The following is a 20,425-nucleotide window of genomic DNA, read 5'->3' as shown; positions in this document are numbered from 1 at the left end:
GAAATAGTTGCAAATGATTAACAATTGATTTAGAAACTAAACCAAATGTTCTCCATCTAATCTCTAAGAGTATATTTAGTTAAACAGTTTATTTTTAGTTGTTGATTGAAGGGTTCAAAGTTAACCAAAAAAAACTCTCATAATTATATTTGTAATTTCAAATATGGATCTTTAAAGCATTGCTCTAGTGATATATTTTTATATCAAAGATCCCAAATGAATGATTTAAGCTTAAAAATGAAAAATATTTCAAGCTAATCCTTTGGGTTTAATTGCCACCAACATCCCTCAACTTTGAGAATTATTTTATCATCATCCACTTAACTTTAATTTGAATCATAAAAAAACTAAAATTAATACCGTTTAAAGTCTTTCTAATCAAATTCAAGATATTTTGTATTGGGTACTCGGAATAGTGATTAAATATAATAAAAAAATTCAAATTTAATCTGTCCAATAAAAAAAAAAGAAATAGGAAAGTTATTAATAATATTTCAATTATGATTAGAGAGGCTATCCTTTTGACGTGATAGAGTGAAAAATATATATATTTTTATTGTATCTAATTCAGTAAGTATATTTAGATCAATTTTTTATTGAAATAACTAATGAGATCCGGCCATAAAAATTTAGATATTATTAAATTGAAATTTGAGTGCTTTTATTTTTTTTTAATGTAAATTAAAATTAAAAACTGATAATAAAATAACTTTTAAAATTAAGGAATTACGATGAAACAACTTTGAAGCTCTGTGACAATGTACGAAATTAAGCCAATCTTTTGCCTTGCCCGTTCCCAGACCACATTGAACTGAGCCAAGCTTCAAGGACTTGCCATAAAGTTGTTGAAAAAAAATGAGGTTACCGTATAAGCCCTGTACTTAAACTGATACTGTATGTGAAATGTTTGTGGTGTTCAGGACAATAGCGTACTTTCCAAGGAGTGATGATCAAAGTTGTTTGATATGCTTGGCTCTCACAAGGAGAGAAAACAGCAAAACAAAGCGCCAATGAACTGGGATGCAAAAACCCACTACCAAATGCCAATATAAAGGACCATAAAAGGGAGGAACGGAGAAACCCAAAACACCAAACGCAGCACTAGAAGTCTAGAACCAAGCAACACCGGCTTCAAAGCCTCCTCATGGGCTAAAATTAACCAATCCTGAGGTGCCTTCTCGTTATTTCTGTTTGCATGCTCTACACTTAGCGTATCACACCTGAGTGTGGTGAGTTGTAAGCAGGAAACAATGCTTTGTTTGCTTTTAGGGCTATAAATGGGACTGTATGGACGTGGGTTTGAGTGAAAATTTGCAAAAATATAGGGATTGAGAGAAATTGAGAGACGTAGTTTCTTGTTTCTGGGGTTCTTGGATTTTGTGGTCGAGAGTGTAAAAATGGCTATCAATGAGATTGAGCTCCAGGAGCAGCTTAAGGAGACTGGGAATAGGCTCCTAGACCCTCCATCATCAATTGATGAGCTTCTTAATATGCTTGATGTAATGCACTCTCTCTCTCGTTCCATATTACTTGTGTTTGTCTGTTGTTATATTCTACTGTTAATAGAAATGTTGAATTAGACGTTGTTGATCAATTTTGTAGGTTTAATTTGTTGATGCATGCTTGTGTTTGGGAATTATATGTTTTGGTTTTTTGGTGATTGTTTATTTTTCAAGGGGAGGCTGAATTAGGGAGGACTTAATAAGAGTTTATCATTTTCTATTGATAATCGTTTCTCTTATGAGAAATGCTGTTTGGGTTATATGGGCTCTCATTTTTCCCTATTGCTTTTTAATTATTCTTAACTTTTCTTGTTGAGTAAATTTGTATAAGCTTTATTGTTTGTCTTTTAGATTATAATTGAATATTGTTTTTGGACTCAATTAGTATTGGGTTTAATGGCTGGTAAATTTTGATGTAGTTGGGGTTTTTGCATTATTTTGTTTCTCATAGATAACTCCTATGGATATGTATATGTCTTTTGGGTGTTGTTTGTGTATTTTATTTTTTAGAATGTCAATGGAACAACAAGGACCTCATAGCATCTTGTACTCTAATCAGCAGGTCAGGAGGGATCTTTGGTTCAATTTAATTTCTTGGTACTGAAAATTTGAGATGTAATTGTTTGCTTGATTAACCCTGTGGGTTTGATTGTATGATCAATGTTAAGGTTGCATATTGTTGCTTTTGCTAATAGCTTATCAGTCATATACATATGTCTTCTTGTACTATGGTCTTGGCTTAGATTACTTATTTATATTTTAATAAATCATAGATTCATCCTTGTTTGTGCAATCAGGATAATGGGTTTTTGAGAGCAACAAGTTTTGTCTTTGTGTGGGATCTCTTCCTAATTGCTGCCATGAATTTTGATATATGACTTTTGATTATGTATAATTTTTGCTTATTTGGTTTTCTTTTCTTATCTTTTCATTTCTATCTCTGTGTATGATTCATTACTATGCATTTTAAGAAGCCTAAGTGCATAGTCCTTTTCAAGAATATTGTTGATGTCATTTTGGGATGAGTCTGGAAACTTATAGTCAATCCAGGTTAGGCAAGACCCTGAACTACTGCCATACATTTGGCTATAATTTCATGTACACATCTGAAGACTTACCTATTGGCATTCCTATTTATGATGTCTGGTACTTTTACTAGATCCAGAATCATATTGTAAAATGCCATAGATTATGCCGATGTTTGAAGTCTCTTAGATTATGAAATTAAATTTTTGTCCATAAATTGTGAGGGCGATTGAGAATGTGTAGGATCTAGTGAAACCAATACTTACATTATCAATTGGGTTTCCTTCTGGATAATGCAGAGGTGGAACTTAATGCTTGTGGGAATTCTCATTGTAAAACTGTGTAGGAAGAGTGTGGGCATTCTCCTGGAAAATTTTGTGATGAAATGGGAGAGAACAAAATGTGCAAGCCTTTGAAATTATGGAATTGGTGTTGTGTAAAGAAAACATTATACATACTCGAGGTCTTAATTTCAGTTACGTTTTTAATTCCAAAGTAAAATTTGGTGATAAAAGCTTCTGTAAGTTGCACAAATTAGAACAGTTATCTGATAAACAAATTGATATGCAATTAGGATATTTTTCTGATATGTAGCAATAATGGCTTCTTACTCAAATCCCAATCTAGTCGGAGTTGGCTATATGGATCCTTTTATTCCATTTTACTTGGTTTACAGTCACATAATGTGACTTTAACTTGCCTTAAGGGATATTAAGATCCAAGCATCTTTTCTATCTTAATTTTAGATGACACATGTAAAGATATCTTGTGCTTGTTTTCAATTTGGTACTTCATACTGCAGGCATCATTTCTATACTTCCATTGCCAATCTAGATGATGCATATATGTGCTTATTGTCAATCTGATAAATTCATTTCACGGGTTCTACCATGAAACTTTCTGAATTAATGGTGGTTTGAGCTTCTAATCAGTAAATAAGTCAATTCTTCGCCTTCGTGATAATTTCTGCGTGTCTTCAGCATAATTTAATTTCTCTTATCATTGGGTAAATGGATTCTTGAGTTGACTCGTTTTATTTTGTCTTCTAGAAACTTGAGTGTTTACTAATAAATGTGGAGCAAGCACCATCAAGATCAATGCAAGATGCACTTCTATCTCCCATGAAGGCCTTGATTTCTAATGCCCTTTTGAGGAACTCAGATACGGATGTGAAGGTTTCTGCAGTGTCTTGTATTAGTGAGATTACAAGAATAACTGCACCTGATGCTCCTTACAGTGATGACCATATGAAGGTATTATTGGCCACTAAAATCAGTTTTAATATTTTACAGACATTGCATATTCAATGGTTTCAAATGCAATGAAATATTTCAATGCAACTGCTTAAATATAGTTTTTTGGCTCTTGTGTGGTCTCCATATCCATTTGTGAGCAGGAAATTTTTCAATTGACCATAGCAGCTTTTGAGAAGTTGTCTCATGTGTCAAGTCGCTGTTATACAAAGGCCGTTTCCATTCTTGACACTGTTGCAAGGGTCAGGTCATGCTTGGTGATGTTGGACCTAGAGTTGGACGAACTAATTATAAAGATGTTCCAACACTTCCTGAAGATCATTAGGTAATAGCCTTGTTGATAGCATTTGCCATTCATTACATCATTTGCTAATGTACATGTCACTTTCTCAATCAGAAATGACTCAAATTTGTACCATCTCTTACAATATAATTTCATATTCAGAGTATTTTGGCCAGAAATCAATCTTTTTGTAATTCATGCTTATTCTTGGGTAACATCTGCAAAATCTTGAGCAGCTAAGTTTTATAGCTGCTAAGATTAACAAAAACAAAGTTTGAATTATCTTTCTGGTTCTTCTATACATAGAAATTTACTTGTCAAAAGTGTTTTTTTTTTTCCTGAACTTTATAGCAGTAAACATATATTTTCTTAAATTGCATGCTTGACTTAGCAAGCTTCTAGACATACTTGGGAGATATTTTAGTCAAAGTACAGATTCTAAAGAGCTAATTTCAGGTTCTTGTATAAATAATGACAAATTTGCAGTGCTTCAAGTTATGCTGATACTAGTGTTTTCAATATAATTTCCTTTGAACTATAATTTTTAGTAAAAAATGGATTATGGAGGTTTAATTACTATAATCGTCAGAAAGTGGATAAGTTTAAAGGGTTTTGAGAGTTGAAGGTGCTTTTGGATGGACAAATTGCACAATGAGAACTGAGAAGAAAGCCAAGACTGGGTCTGGCAATGGTCCCTGTTTGCTAGAATATTGGCATATCCTCCCGGTCATCCTCAAGATAGCATGACAAAGAATTGCATATATTTTCTGATTCACATTTGTTTAGGTGGTTAACTTTGGCTGTGCATCCAATCTTGCATAGGCCCTTAAAAAGGGGATGTGAATTCTTCATTACTAGAAAAAAAAATGAGAAGGGAAAAAAAATTATAGGTTGTAGATAGGGTTTACTTGTTTAATTGTCAAGATAAAATGGAAAGCAGTTCTGAGTTTTCTGGCTGTTCCTGCGTTACTCAAAGGCAATCTGAACTGGGCTTAAAATGAGGCCTGATACACGTTAGGACATGCAGTTGTTGCCTTCTTGGTGTTCCCTGAAGAAGTTCAGGCATATGGCTAAACTTTTCGATCTTTTTCTCCTCTTCTCAACTGGTGTTTCTGAAAAATTTTGAGACCTTGTGCAATATTGCATGGTTAATTTTATTCATTAACATTATAGTTGGATTAGGACGAGTGTTACTGTGAAGAAAGGCACGGGCGTTGAGGAGCCTCTATTCCAGGGTAGTTGACTTCAATCTTTATAGATCACAGCATGAATGGATCAAACACTACCATACAAAAAAAGGTTCAATAACAATTCAAAATTTTTAAAGAGATGGTTAGATCTAGATGTTTGAAAGATAATGGGTATAGAGTTGTGGTTTATTTTTTGTTTCATGATGTCACCTATCTCTATCTCAAGTGGTGACTTGTCTTGCTGAAAATTCAAAGCAGTATATTAGTAGTTCTATGTAGAATGTTTGAAAGACAGATTAGACTAGCTGCAGAATTTAATTGTCAAATTAGCATCTTGATACCATGATTGTAACAATGGTCAGGATGTTATATTTTTAACTGCTGTCATCTCAGTTGCTCTTTTGGTGAATCTACATCATGGAATTTGATGGCTGTTTTTCTGTTTTCATTTTATTTGCCTATATTTATCTTTGTATCTGATAGACAAATGATAGATTCTTCATGTTCATTCAAGGTCCAACCATCCACCTGCTGTATTTTTTGCCATGGAAACAATTATGACCCTGATCATAGATGAAAGTGAAGATATATCAGTTGAACTTCTCACTCCGCTTTTGGCCAGTATAAGAAAGGAAAATCAGGTATGTTGTATGTGCCTTTCTGCTACCCCGCCCCCCCTTTCTCACTATGGTTTTTGTTGCTTATGTGGGATTGATGAATTTAAAGTATTATGATTTCAGAGTGTTTCTCCTATTGCATGGAAGCTTGGTGCAAAAGTTATCGCTAATTGTGCCGCTAAACTTAAACCCTATGTCAAGGAAGCAGTGCAGGCCATAGGCATAGCTCTAGATGAGTTTGCTCCTATAGTTGCTTCTATATGCCAGGATGAGAGTCTTACTCTTGAACAGAATCATGTCAATGGTTCTGGGGACTATTTGGTATGTCTCTTCTTCCTGGCTATGCCTCCATGAAATGGTAATGGTATACTACTTCGGTGTTAATTGTCTTCAAATTGCAAAATTGTTTTTTTGGATGAAAACTGATGTGGAAGTTTCTTCATTTGCTGAATATAAATCCTAACTTCATCTTTTTCTTTCCGTGCAATAAGTTTTCCTGAGATGATTAACCCCTGACTTTTCTTGTGTGGATTTCATCTCCTTTCAATTTTCTGAGGGAGACGGGATATATATTGTAAAAATGTTCTAAGAAACTTGCAAATTATCAATTGTACGTTCACAGTTCCTTGCCAGCATGTTTGTCCTGGTGTGTTTTATGTGTATAATTTCATTCTTGGTTGGTATCCATAATTGTGGAATGTGGACATAATTTTTTGACACATATCTAATCACTAAAGGTCCCAACAAACAGGGAATGATTTCACCTATTGGATGACCTCTAGCAAATCAAATCAATTGATATTGTAAAGCAAATAAAAACTCCATGAGAAAACAGCTTATCAGCCTTACATGGCAAGTTAAAGTCAAAATTTCAATCCTCTAGAAACATACCTTAATACAGAAAATTGCTCGTGAAATAGTATGTATTTTCTGCTAAGGAACTGTATTTGCATTCCTCGCATATTTGACACACCTCTTACCTTAGGATGTTTCTACATTTATTTATATGTTTTTGGAGTAGTTGCAAGAAGAGAAGTAATAAAGATTCATGGTGCAACATTTTTTGGGTGTAATTTTGGCTTTTTTACCCTATATTATATACAGTGCATATCATGATTCTTCAATATAAGCTATGGCTAAATTATTGTTGTAAAATTCAATTTATCTTATTGAGGTGACTAAGGGGCTATCACCAGTTGCTGCTTCTCCTGGAGAAGTTTTCCAAGCTGTGGATGCTATTCCCAAGTCAACAACCAAAGGAAATTGTTCGACTAGAAATGCTGGCAATGTCATCCAGTGTAGTGAAAGTACTGATGCACAAGGAGATGCTGAAGCTGAAGTCAACTTGGAAATGGAGCCAGGGACCATTGCTAGGAAAAGGGGGTGGAAACCTAATTCTTTGATGAATCCAGAGGAAGGCTATGATCATTCTTGGATTTCTGCAGGAAGAAAAACTGCAAAATTACCTTGTGAGAGAATATCCCGTAACAAGGGAGTAGATTTAAACCCAGAAAATCCAGTTTCAAAGAAGGTAACGCTGCCATTAGCACGTGTGAGAGAACTTACAGGATTGAGACCAGAAACTGGTAGTGTTACAGGTGCATCTTCCCCATCTATTAGTCAAAGCCTTACTGGTGGAAGTGATCCTAAAAGAGGCTGGCGGAAGAAGAATGTGAGCACTATGAATCAAGGTGCTGATTCTAACTCAGAAGTAAAGCAACACAAGCACTCAAGAAAATTAGTTCTAGCTGCAAATATTACCGAAGGGGCATCTTTGCCTTCTGCAGATGAGAAAGCTGGATTCCTCAGTGAACATGAGGAAAAACCACTGCAACAGTCGACAAAGATAGAGGTAAGGAATTTCAAAAGAGGCAGCTCACCAGTCCAAAAAAATATTAGGAAAAGAAGTTCATTGAGTGGTATTTCAGATGTGAATATCGCTGAAGCATCTGGTGTTAAGGTATGAAATTTATATGAATTGAGTTTTTTTTTTTTTTTTTTGGCTTCAGTCCTACTGGCATTAATTTTGTTGAACATTTACTTTACCTTTCCCTATAGTCAACCATAAAGAAAACCAAATCATCTAGAGATGGAAGTTATGAGGAAGAGATCTCTAAAACAAATCTCAAGAGGAAGCGGACACCAAGGAAGGAAGTGGTATGCATTTGTCATTCATTGTTTTCAGTGTAACTTTGTTAATGATATTTATGCATTTCAGTTAGCCTTTAAAAAAAAAAAGAATGTAATTGAGGATTGTTTTCTTCTTGTTATCATTTAACTTAATTGGTATTAGTAAAAAATTTAAATTTTTTACTAATAGGGGCATTTGTTCTTTATAAAATAGTGCTGGTTGCTTTCTAATTTAGGTACTTATATTTTTAGGATTAAGAAGTAACAGTTTGTGTTTTTCTGTTTCTCTTAATTTAATATTTGGAATTGACAGCTTCTATTTTCCCAGAGAAAGGAAAAAGGAATTTGAAGGTTTTGGGCCTTCTAATTAAAACTTAAGAGTATCAGCACTGCATGAATTAAAACTACAGAAATATCCAGTTCTTCTATGGTTTGCAACTTCTATAGTGCTTGTTTGGTGGTTCAACTCATTGAAAATGGGAATGGCTTTAACCAACAGACAAGCAATAAAGAATTGAACACAAAAACAGCACAATATTTGGAAAGCTAAATATCTCGGTACTGCATTGGCCAAGATATAATCATGTTTTTCTTTTTTTAGATTTTAATGAAAATATTGAATAATTAGTTTAAGGAGCTGGCTGCCGGTCACTTGGTAAATGTTTTGTTTGTTAACTGCAAATACATTTTACTTTTCTATGCACTTTTACTTCTTAAATGTCTACTAGATGGGAGAGTTTTATTGCTTCATTCTCCCACACTCTTCAACCTATTTATTATCTTTTTAATTTATGTATTTTCCCCCCCTGATTCAGCCTTCTGATCTTGGTGAGCAATTGACTGGTAGAAGAATAAAAGTCTGGTGGCCGAAGGACAAGACGTAAGATACCTTTAAGACTTTTAGTTTTATTATAGTTCATTTTTCTATGGTATTTTGTTGGATGGTTAGACTTTCTTTGATTTTTTTCAGGAATATAAAAGTATCTTTGGTTTACTTGTGTTCAATCATCCGTTACTGGAGGATTTGTTAAAGTTTCATACTATGTATATACATGATGGCATTTTCATCTTCAAATCCCAAATCTGAGGCTGATAAAATACCTCTTCTTTGGTGCCTATCATTTAGGCGTCTTAATCTTCATAATCTTGCAAGATAGTGAGGATTAACTACTTTTGTCGAATTTTTAGGGCTTTCCACCATAACTCTGAAAAAAGAAGGGACTAGGAGCTGGAAAAGTTAAAATTGGAATTTGAGTATAGAATATGGCCATATGCATGCCATGGCAATGACTAGATAAAAAAAGAGAAATAAATGAACGGACACTTGCAAATTGACTGGGAGGTGGTTGCATCACCAGGACAGCGTTTATTGTCTTTACCATGTAGACTAGACTGGCAGGTGGTGAGTGTTTACTCTTGATGACGGAGTTGTGAAATATAATAGGGAAGTGACCAATTAAATGTCCCAAAACTATTTGCACTTTTTCAATCATGGTTACACATTATTTTTGAAATTGTCAATAGTGGCCATAAGCTCAATAGTTGTTAACAGTTAAAACAGAATAGCTCTGGGTTTGCTTCTCTCTAGAGCATATGCCATACTGACATCACATGCGAAATTGGATTAGTTTAATAATTACTTATGCCTACTGGGACTAAATCTAGTATGGCTGAATAGGATTTAAAATTAATTTAAGTAATTTGTAAATGGAGAATGTGGATGTTTTCTGTTGCTGTATTTTGAGCTTTTGACCAGCTTTATGTGAGAGCTGAATCATGCCTAAAGTTAGCTCAGCGCAAAGAACTGCATCATTCACCCAAAGGGGGGGAAAAACCCTTCACCAAGTGCTTTTTATTCTTAGTTGTGAACTTAGTTCATGACTTTTTATTTGTGCTAGACATCTTTGGCTGAAATTTCTGAACTTTATGCAAATCTCCATTCTAACAACTGCACTTTGATCTTTCTAACAGCATATACGCAATGCTTGTTCTTGAACGTGTTTTCTTATTTTCCAGGTTTTATGAAGGAGTTCTTGATTCCTATGACCCTATTAAAAAGAAGCACAAGGTGAGATGGCCCTAGCTTAACCCTACTTTAGCCATTCCAAAATGCTCATCCCTGTTAGAGTAATTGGCAATCACAGAACATTTCAGAATCATCTTAATGCTTCTCTCATTATGACAGTTGTATCTTTATCTTTCATTTCTCCATATTATAGCTCAAGCGCCTTTGCTGATGACATTGTTTAGGTTTTGTATGCTGATGGGGATGAAGAAATACTAAATCTCAGAAGGGAACGTTGGGAACTAATTGGTGGTGCTATTTTGCCTGATGAAGTGGGTCTTTTTTTCTCTGTTTAGGCCTGCTATTTTTCCTCAATAACTTATTTCTGCAAAGTAACTTCCTTGTCTTACAATTGCTGATAATATTAGCAGGAGCCCAAAACTGATATTCCAAATGCTGATCCTTCATCTGATAAGTAAGTTCTGTTGTTCCAATGATATTAATACTGCTATTTTCCCTTTTACAGCGCCAAGTTTATTTAGTTTTTATGTTTCACTACATAAACTCAAGAAATTTATTTTGAGGTTCTTTGGCTCTGATGTTGTGAACAGTTCTTTTCCTTTCCTTCTTGTTTATTTCCATCTTGTAGAAAGAAATAGTAAAATTGGCTGTCCTGCCTCTCCTACTGTGTATATTATGTTGCCTTGTCTGTGGAGAATAATTATTTTCCTACATCTTGATGCTAAATCTGTGAGTTAAGGACATTTTAAAGAGGGTATGATACAAATGCAAGAAAAAAAAAATCTCTCCTTTTAATTTCCATGAGAAATATAAATACAAAATAAAATATTAAACAAGACCTGTGCTCTATAAAAATAACACTAAGTTATTATTGCCATTGATCCTCAGCGATTACTAAGATATTGCCTCATTAATGTCTTGGCCTTGTCAAATATATGACCAGACCACAAAAGCAAAACGGAGAAGTGATTTTGGAGTCAGCCAAACAACGGAAGATTGATTTGAAAGGGTTGGTTTGCATGCTTTCATCAATTCTGAATTATGATAATTTGACATATTAGACTGAATGATTATGATTGTTTTCTAGGAGCAGAGCCACCAGCATTTCCAAGAGAAAAGCTAGAAAATCTGCCGGTGCTGTTACACAGGATGAACCTATTGTTGCTGACAAAGCTATGGATGATACATCTAGGCCTAACAGTGGTGCTGAAGGTGATGGCAAAGGATCTACTGGCAAGTTGAAGATCGGAGTCCGAGGACTGGAATCAACTGCGAGCAGAAAACTGTAGAGACTGCAAGTCCATCCTGTGATGAAAGTCTCGGAGACAGTAATGAATTTTGTGTCACAGCCAGACCTAAAGAGGACACTAAACAGTCCATTAAAAAGTGAGCAACAAAGTGAAGTGGGGATCTTTGGACTCGGCTGACACTAGTTAATAAAAACTAATTAAAGCGTGTACAGAGACCAAGTGATGAGAGGCTAGGAAGCTTTGTAAGACTTGGTTTGGTGCAGGGATAGTCTCTTTGCATGAAGTTGACATAAATATTGTTTTTGCCTTATGGTGTTTTGCCAAACTGATGTAAACGAATCCCTTTTAGGCATGGCTGTAAATAAACTAAGCTACTCATGAGCTATTTGAAGTTCGTTTTATAAAAGCTCGGCTAGACTTGATTCCTTTTTCAAACGAGTCAAGCTTAAACCTAATTTTTAGACTCGTTTAATAAATGAGCTAAGTTTGAGTTTATTAATATTTGATTGATATTTGACTTGTTAAGGCTTGCGAGCTTACCTCACTTATTTAATAGATTCGTGCTACGATTCACATCGTTAAGCCCTTATTTATTTAATAGATTCGTGTTACGATTTCACATCGCTAAGTAACAATCTTAGTGAGAGGTTAATAAGTTTCTAGGGACCTTTTCCTCACAAGTTGATTTTCAAGGGTTAGTTATTCTTAAGTGGTCTATTCTTCACATAGTTCAATTGGTATTAAAACCAGTCCCAACTTGCGAGCTTGATACTCCGAGTGGTGGCCTAATTTATTTAACTCACTTGAAAAGAATTTATCATATAAGATTTCTACCATACCTGAATTTAAGCAATAAATGAATTTTATAAAATTTATTTGTAAATTTATATTTAACATATTTGAAACTTTAAAAAAAAATTATTTCGAGTTTAATATTTTGTTCTATAGAATTAATTATATTGAATAAAAAGTAAACAAAATTTTAAATAAATTATAAAAATTTATTAATTTTATAAATTTTTTCACACTAATTTCATTATATTATTATATGATAAGACTGTATTCCAAGCTTGTTATAAAGTATTATATTATGTTCATTTCAACAGTTTAATTAAAAAAAACTGATCAATTTAATTTAATTTTGAGTTTAATTCGATTTTAATTTAACAAATTAAATTAAAAAAATTCAATTTTAAATTAAACTCATTAATTTTAATCAAAATAATTTTAATTTTAAATTGTAAGTGATACAATTTAAATCCAATTCCAGCTTTGAACCGAATCATGCATGGCTGCATTGAGACCAGGCCAAGGGTCGTTTCGGCCTGTGAACTGGACGCGAATCAGCTAAGTCAAACTCGAAATCAGCCTGGGTCAATAGTTTCAGACCTTGAACATGAATTAGGGGGCCGATTCGAGACTTTCCCTTTTGAACTATACTTGCAACCGGCCCAATTCAAAAATTTCTTTTCTTAAAGGAATTATTTTGAGTTTATGTTCGTGTCTTTTTGATTTTTTACATTAAAAACAAAATAAATAATATCTAATTATTTATTATAATTTGATAATATTTAGCGCTGAACCGGAATCGTTCTAAAACTGTTTAAAATAAGAACCATTTTGAAAAAAAATAATTTTGAACCAAAACCATGACTGGGTCTAGCCGGAACTACTTCAAGGTTTCAAGGTGAGGAAGCCTCTCATCATTCCTCTCTATGGAAGTTTCCTTTGAATTGCGTCCTTAAAATTCTTCTACCGGCAACTTTGACTACAAAACTCGTAAAAGAGTGAGCTTATTACTATTAGATTAAATATTTATATATATATTTTTGTATTCTATAAATATATTTTAATTAATTTTATATATTTTTTAATATAAATATTTAATCTAATGATCGTTAAACTCAGATCGAGCTTATATTAGTACATGCTTTTATGTATTGTTTAAAGGCTTGAATAATTCTAAAGAATTAAATGATACTTTTCCAAAACTTTGACAAAGAAGTCATCTACCCACCCATAAACTTTTAATGGTTTAAGACATTTTCCTTCCCTAGGAAGCATACATTATACACTTGAAATAATTGCATGCCTAAATACAAACCTTTTTTTTTTAATACATTTTTCTTTACTTTTTAAAGGAGAATATATATTTAAATTTCAGCTATTAATTATAAATAGAGGTGATAAATTTTAATCCAGTAATTTTATTAAAATATTCATATATATAATTTTATCTCAATTTAACTTTGAAATTCTTTTTATATAATAATTTGATAAATAACTCGAATCAATCTATCATATAAAATTTGTCAATTCAAACTCACCAAAAAAAAAAAAATCTTGAATAATCTACGGTTTAAATAATTTAAATTTATCTTACTCAGTTGTCACCTCTAATTATAGGTGGAGATTGATGATCCAGTTAAAATATGCAATAAGATTCAAATTGACATCAAATTTTAGGCAAAATCAAATACATTAATTCTCATATATAATATCATTAATGAAAAATATAAAATCATAATTTAATGCAATCAAATTTTAAAATTTCTAAGACTTAAATTGATTAAATTTAAAAAATCAAAGAATAAAATTTTGAGTTAACGAATTTTAGAAATAAAAATAAATAATTTTGAAATTAAAAAAAAAAAAAAAGAATTTTACCAATTAGCGTTTATGACACATATATACAACACAACCAAAGCATCAACAGCTAACAAATGGGGCAAACCAGCAGAAGCTGCCAAAAGCCAATTTGAAGGCAGCAAATGCCCAAAACTAAGCTTTGCAACAAGGCGAGCAACTTCATTGGCTTTCCTTTTAACATGGGAGAATTAAACATGATGAAAATAAGAAGCAAAATGATGAAAAGCAGCAAAAGAGGCTTGGATTTCCCAGCACATAACAGACGGGAAATTAGTTATAGCAGCAACAAGATTAGCAGAATCTGATTCCATAATGACAGACCCATAGTCCATACTTTTTGCCAAACGTAACGCTAGAAGGATAGCTTGAGCCTTTCCTGAAAGAACATTTAAATTCTTTTTGTAATCCCATTAAGGACTACACCTGCATAATTTCTAGCAACAACCGCAATCACAGCAAAAGAATTTCCTTCCTTCCAGGCAACATCCGAATTAAATTTCACAAAACCAACAGGAGGCTTTTCCCATCTAACAGTCGATAAGACAGGCTGCACTCTAGATTCGAAAACTTGCTGATTTCAACCTGGACTCAACGTAACAATCTCTTCCACTCTTGATATAATATGACGAGAGTAACCACTGGATTAGGAACACGGTGAAAAAAAAAAAGCTTTATTTCGAGCTTTCCAAATGTTCCAGAAAGTAATAGAAGTTAATTCAAGGACATCCAGACTCATACGACCTTCCTCTACTTCCTGACACAAAGCAATCCACAAATTGGTAACCGAAATAAACCCCACCTGATTCGGCTTATAAGCATAGGGGCTGATGAACCAGGTTGTTCTAGCAAAGGGGCACTAGAAAATACAATGCTCCGTTGTCTCAATTTCCTGAACACGTATAGGGCAGTTGGAGACCACATTGAGACCCCCTTTTGCTAAATTTTCCTTACCAAGGTAGCATTTAGTAAAGCTTTCCACATAAAGTTTATTTATTTTTTATCTTTGGGATGGAAGACAAGTTGCAGAGATACTTCCAAGCCTTTGCTGGGATTTGAGAGGACTGCATAGGCCTATTCACAAGTGCATCATAGCTGCTTTTTGCCAATAGTTTATAACTTGATCTTTTAGTATATTGACCAGTTTTTTCATAATGCCAAACAAGCTTATCCTCAAACCCTTGAAGAGCAATTGGCAAACTAAGAATACTTTTTGCATCATTCTGATTAAAATGCTGATACACCAACTTTCTTTTCCATTCCAAATTGTTATGATCTATTAGATCAGCTACCCAATTGATGTTATTAGGGCAATTTGGTGGGCAATCCACTTTAAAAGAAGGGGATGACTTCAGCCAGGGGTCTTCCCAAACAAGCATATTTCCTCCATCGCCGATATTATAATGAGTCCCTTCCTTAATCACATCTCTTCCTCCCAACAAACTCTGCCATAACCACGAACTATGACTTGTTTTTAGAGCTTGCCAGAGCGACGAATAGGGAAAATACATCCCCTTTATTACACAAGGCCCAACACTCCCTAGATCAGTAAGAAGCCGCCAACTCTTCTTAGCAAGACAAGCTAAGTTGAACTTCTCAAAATTCCTGAAACCAGTTCCTCCCATGTATTTAGGAAGAGACGCTTTCCTCTGGCTAACTCAACACTTCTTTTCCTTTTCCTTTCTTCCCCACCAAAAACTTGATGTAATGCTATTTAGATAGGCACATGGACTACTAAGAAATTTGAAAATAGCCATAGCATAAACAGGAATAGCACTAAAAACTGACTTGGTGACGACCTCCCTCCCCACCTGAGATAACATTTGACTCTTCCACGAATGAGTTTTGGCATTAATTCTGTCTTTTATAAATTATAGGGCCTGTGTCTTGGACCTCCCCCAAAAAGAAGGTAGACCAAGATACTTATCATTGCATTTCATTTCAGCTATAGAGAAAATGTCTAAAATTTCTCTCCGCAGAGCAAAAGGAGTGTTTTTACTAAAATGAATGATGGATTTATGATAATTTACCTTCTGTCCTTTAGCATTCGAGAATCTACAGATAATGGAATGCAATCCTCTTATCTCGAAGCTCGCCCATACATCAAAGTGTCATCCGCAAAAAGGGAACTAGATGTTGAAGGAGAGTATCTCGAAATCTTAATGCCCACAAAATTCCTCGACTGCCTTTCATGATTTATGATGCAAGATAAAGCTTACGAACTGAACAAGAAAGAGATACGGGGACAAAGGGTCCCTTTGACGAAGCCCTCGAGTTGGAGAGAAGCAGGGAGAAGGTTCACCATTGATAAGAATTGAATAACTAACAGTTGTGACACACTGCATCACACGGTGAACCCAACCAGCAAAGAAACCAAACTTAAGCAAAGCTAATCGGAGAAACTTCCAATCCACTTAATTATAGGCGTTATGCAAATCAAGTTTAATAGCCATGGTATAAGTCTTGCCTTTAGAAGTTCGGAGATAATGAATAACTTCATTTGCTATAACAATATTATCTTGGATTGCTCTATCAGGAATAAAGGCAGCTTGTTCCGGACTAATTAAATCATTCATCCGTGGCTTAAGCCGAGACACAACAATTTTGGAGATCACTTTGTGCAAGAAGTTACATAGGCCGATAGGCTTATATTCATTAACTGAGCAAGGATTCATACATTTGGGAATTAAGACTATATTAGTCTTGTTAAGCTCCTTAGACATATACCCATTCACAAAAAAAGATTTTACGGCTGAATAAACATCTGGGCCTAACATATCCCAGTATTTTTGGTAAAACATCTTGGAGAAACCACAGCTTTTGAACCCCACAATTCAAAAACTGCTTGTTTGATTTATGTATCAGAGACACCAACAAAGAGATGTTCATTGAGATCAGAAGTAACCACAGGATTGATATAGCCCAACACTTCATCCATTACTAAACACATGCTGAAAATGTTGCATAATTTCTAGTTGAATATCTACTAGGTTTTCTATCCAACACCCATCATGCTTTTTCAGCTTGAAAATAGAATTTCTAGCCCTCCTTTGAGTGGCAGACATGTGGAAAAACCTGGAGTTTCTGTCCCCATTTTTCAACTTTCTCCCCATAAAAATTTTCTTTATTCCACCTGCTAGCTCTGATCTACAACGCTTCAATTTTTGCAACATTGAAAACGTAGGAGAGCCATGAACGTAATTATGCCAAGCAATTTTTATCACTCCAGGACACTGCGGATGCTGCGTCCACTTTTCTTCAAACTTGAACAAAAACACTGATTTGTTTTGAGGAGGATCTAAGCACAAGACAATTGGTCGGTGGCCAGAGCCCATCATGTCTTCATGGTAAACTACTGCTATCGGAAAAGCTACCCACCATACAGAGTAACCACCATATTTCACAAAAAATATTTTTTACATTTCCTTTAATTTGAAACACTTAAAAAAATAATTCTATAAAAAATATAACTTTCTCTTTTTAAAAAAAATAATTCACTTTCTATTTTTTAAATTTTAATAATTTTATTAAAATATAAAAATATTTATACAGATATAAATACATACTTATTAATTTAAGATTATAATTAAATAATAAAAAATATTTTTATAAAAAATATATTTTTAAAAATTATTTTTCATTTATAAATTATTTCCAGCGAAACAAAGCTAAAACTGTCTAATCTTTGCTGAACAGCAGGAGGGCCAAAATGCTTGTTAAACCATGGGAAACAACGGCCCTTAAATTCAAATTCCATCAACTAACACCTATCTACAAAATTTTGAAGATCTCTAGGTTGAGGAGAAGAAGAAAACTGACTACCACCAACCTTTTCCTGCTGATTAAGAATAGAGTTGAGATCCCCAGCACACAACCACACTTCAGTTGAAAAAGTATCTGTTTTTGATCTCAATAAGCTCTATAATATTGCTCAACAGTCAAAATTGTATTTAATGGCTCGAAGCTCTGCAAACTTTGGTGCGAAATGTCAAAGGCATTAATAAAAATGAATCGAAAGTTTCAAAAGATTTCAAAAGAAACAAACATGATTGTTGACTAAAAGAAAAAAAAGGACGTTGGGTGTCAGCTGATTCATGTGGCCAACACAGTGCAACTCCTTCGAGGTTGATGAAATTTGAAGGCCCACAAAGTACTTTATTAAAAAAATATATAGTATTTTAAAGGTTAAAAAATTATTAATTATTTTAATATTTTTATAATTAGACCAATATTTTAAAATTTTAATTTTTTATTTATATTTTTTTAACTTAAAACTTAATAAAAATAAAAAAATTATTAAATTAATTTAAGTTTTTTTTAATGAATTTAATTAATTTGTTTTAAGTAATGGAGGCAATTCAAGGATCAAGCTAGCCTGACACCACACAGATTTCTTTCCCACCTAGCATTTAATAAAAAGAGTGTACCTTTTACTTCTATTTTTTTTATTTTATTTTTAATATGATTGTATTTAATACACGTGGAGCAGAGTAGCATTTGATGATTTGTTAATTTGTCACACGTTTGTATGAATTCACACGTGAAAATAGTCATTCTTTATTAATAAAAATGATAATTTATTAACATTAAATAAATAAATATAGTAAAAGACAACCTCACATGGTTCGTTTGTTTCTTTGTAAATATCCCATTTTTGACAATCGTGGGTCCCCTCCTAGATAGCTGGGTGTTTGGTGGAATCCTTTTCACAAATTTTACTTATTTTTATTCTAATTTGATTGGATTTGCAACAATTTTATTATTTTTTGACTGAGTTTGTTTCATTGAAAGTATTTTTTTAAATATTTTTTAATATTTGATGTATTTAAGAAAATTAATTAATAGGAAATATTTTTATAAAAAAAAAAAATTAAGTAATTTTTAATAAAAATGATTTTTTAAATAGAAATTATTTTTTATTTTTTAAATATTTATATATATATATATATGAAATAAATACATATTATTGATTTAATATTTTAACTAAATAACATAAAATATTTTTACCAAAAATATTTTTTTAAAAATATTTTTTATAAAAAATATTTTTAATGTACAAGTTATTTTTTATGAAATAAACAAAATTAAAATGAATTCCCACAAAAAAAAATCTATGAACTATAGTGTTATTAATTTTCAAAAATATGAATGGTGAATTTTTAATATTTTGGTAAATTAAATAAATAAAAAAATTCAATTATATTATAAAAAAAACTTGTGAAAATAAATGATCGAAACACAAGTTAAATAGATTTTGAATTTTAAAATTTTGTTATCTTTATTTTGATTTTTATAATTTTTTTAATTTTAATGTATTAAATGGAATTCTCTTAGAATGGAATATTTATTTTTGTATTAATTATCAAGTAAAAATAAAAATTATGAGTAATTATTATATTTTTAACATAAAATTTAATAATTTTGAATTCTTATAGACTAGAGATTAAAACCTATATTTTTTTTTAAGAAAATAAAAAATACAGCTTTCATTAAACAAAGACATAATACAATTCTAAATTATAAAATTTTATACTATTATAATTTTGTAAAAGAAAATTTAGAATAAACCACTTATCTAAAATACAATAGCTATTATTTTATTTTGAATAATCAGATTATATAGACAGAGCATTTGATTTAATCATTTGGCAGAAAACATACTCCACTCAATAATAATCTATCATTGTTCAACTTCACAATCTTTGTATGAGTTTGATTTGAAAACTATTAAACTCTGATATCTTATTACACTTCTGCTCACTTAGTAAAATAAAATATCTAACAACTCAGTGATAAAAAGAAAAAAAAATCATTATAATAGAATAAACAACAAATCCTCACGAAATGAGGAAATATTAAATTTTCATAAAAAAGAAAATTTTGAAACATACGCTAAAATTTAAATCTATCAATAATAATATATTAAATGTAAAATAAATATATTTCAAAAAATTATAAGTTTAAAAATTATTAAAAATTTTATATATATATATATATATATATATATATATATATATAAAGAGTAATCACTGTTGAAATTACTCACCGATGATGACCTGAAAAGGCTGAGAAGAAAGAGGGAGGGAAGGAAAAGAGTTCAGATAAAGAAACAGTTAGATTTTTTTTTTTTATTCTAATAATAAATTATGCATTTTTAAAAGTTGAGGTTTGATGTCAACGCACTTTAAAATGTTGCTAGATTTTTTTAATATGCATATTATTTTGGTATTATTTTTTATATTAAAAATAGATATTATAATTAGTAATTATGCCTAATGGTTTCAAATATATTATAAAAGCAATTATTTTTTTAAAATAGAACTGCTAATCTAATGACATAATTAAAGATGAACTTATTTTTAAACAAAGTGCAATTTAATTAATTTTTTGTAGTAGGAATATTTTGACATTTTCATTGCTGTGTTAAATTTTAGAGAAAGTACTAATTAAATTATATTTTAATTCATTATTAATACATATTTATATAAATAATTAAATTATT

At 32.1% G+C, this 20,425-nt stretch overlaps 1 protein-coding gene across 8 annotated transcripts; it reads left to right on the top strand.

Moving 5' to 3' along the window:
- Positions 1-856: 856 nt before the first annotated feature.
- LOC110640776 (sister chromatid cohesion protein PDS5 homolog D) lies at positions 857-11,697 on the top strand. Of its 8 annotated transcripts, XM_021792250.2 has the most exons (14): positions 858-1,499; positions 3,578-3,781; positions 3,925-4,106; positions 5,769-5,895; positions 5,995-6,192; positions 7,046-7,562; positions 7,659-7,831; positions 7,930-8,028; positions 8,817-8,881; positions 10,018-10,069; positions 10,252-10,338; positions 10,435-10,481; positions 10,971-11,036; positions 11,115-11,697. In XM_021792250.2, exons 1-14 carry the CDS (start codon positions 1,398-1,400, stop codon positions 11,314-11,316), a joined length of 2,121 nt encoding a protein of 706 aa, XP_021647942.2. In that variant the 5' UTR covers positions 858-1,397; the 3' UTR covers positions 11,317-11,697. The 8 variants fall into 8 exon arrangements, with proteins under 8 accessions (XP_021647939.2, XP_021647942.2, XP_058004085.1 ...); XM_021792247.2 differs by having other exon boundaries at positions 857-1,499; positions 7,046-7,831; positions 11,121-11,697; XM_021792248.2 differs by having other exon boundaries at positions 860-1,499; positions 7,055-7,831.
- Positions 11,698-20,425: the final 8,728 nt, after the last annotated feature.

The sequence above is a fragment of the Hevea brasiliensis genome, chromosome 1 (assembly GCF_030052815.1).
Source record: "Hevea brasiliensis isolate MT/VB/25A 57/8 chromosome 1, ASM3005281v1, whole genome shotgun sequence".
NCBI lineage: Eukaryota > Viridiplantae > Streptophyta > Magnoliopsida > Malpighiales > Euphorbiaceae > Hevea > Hevea brasiliensis.
The sequence above is the reverse complement of the archived record's forward strand: the minus strand, read 5'-3'. Positions and strand labels throughout refer to the sequence as shown.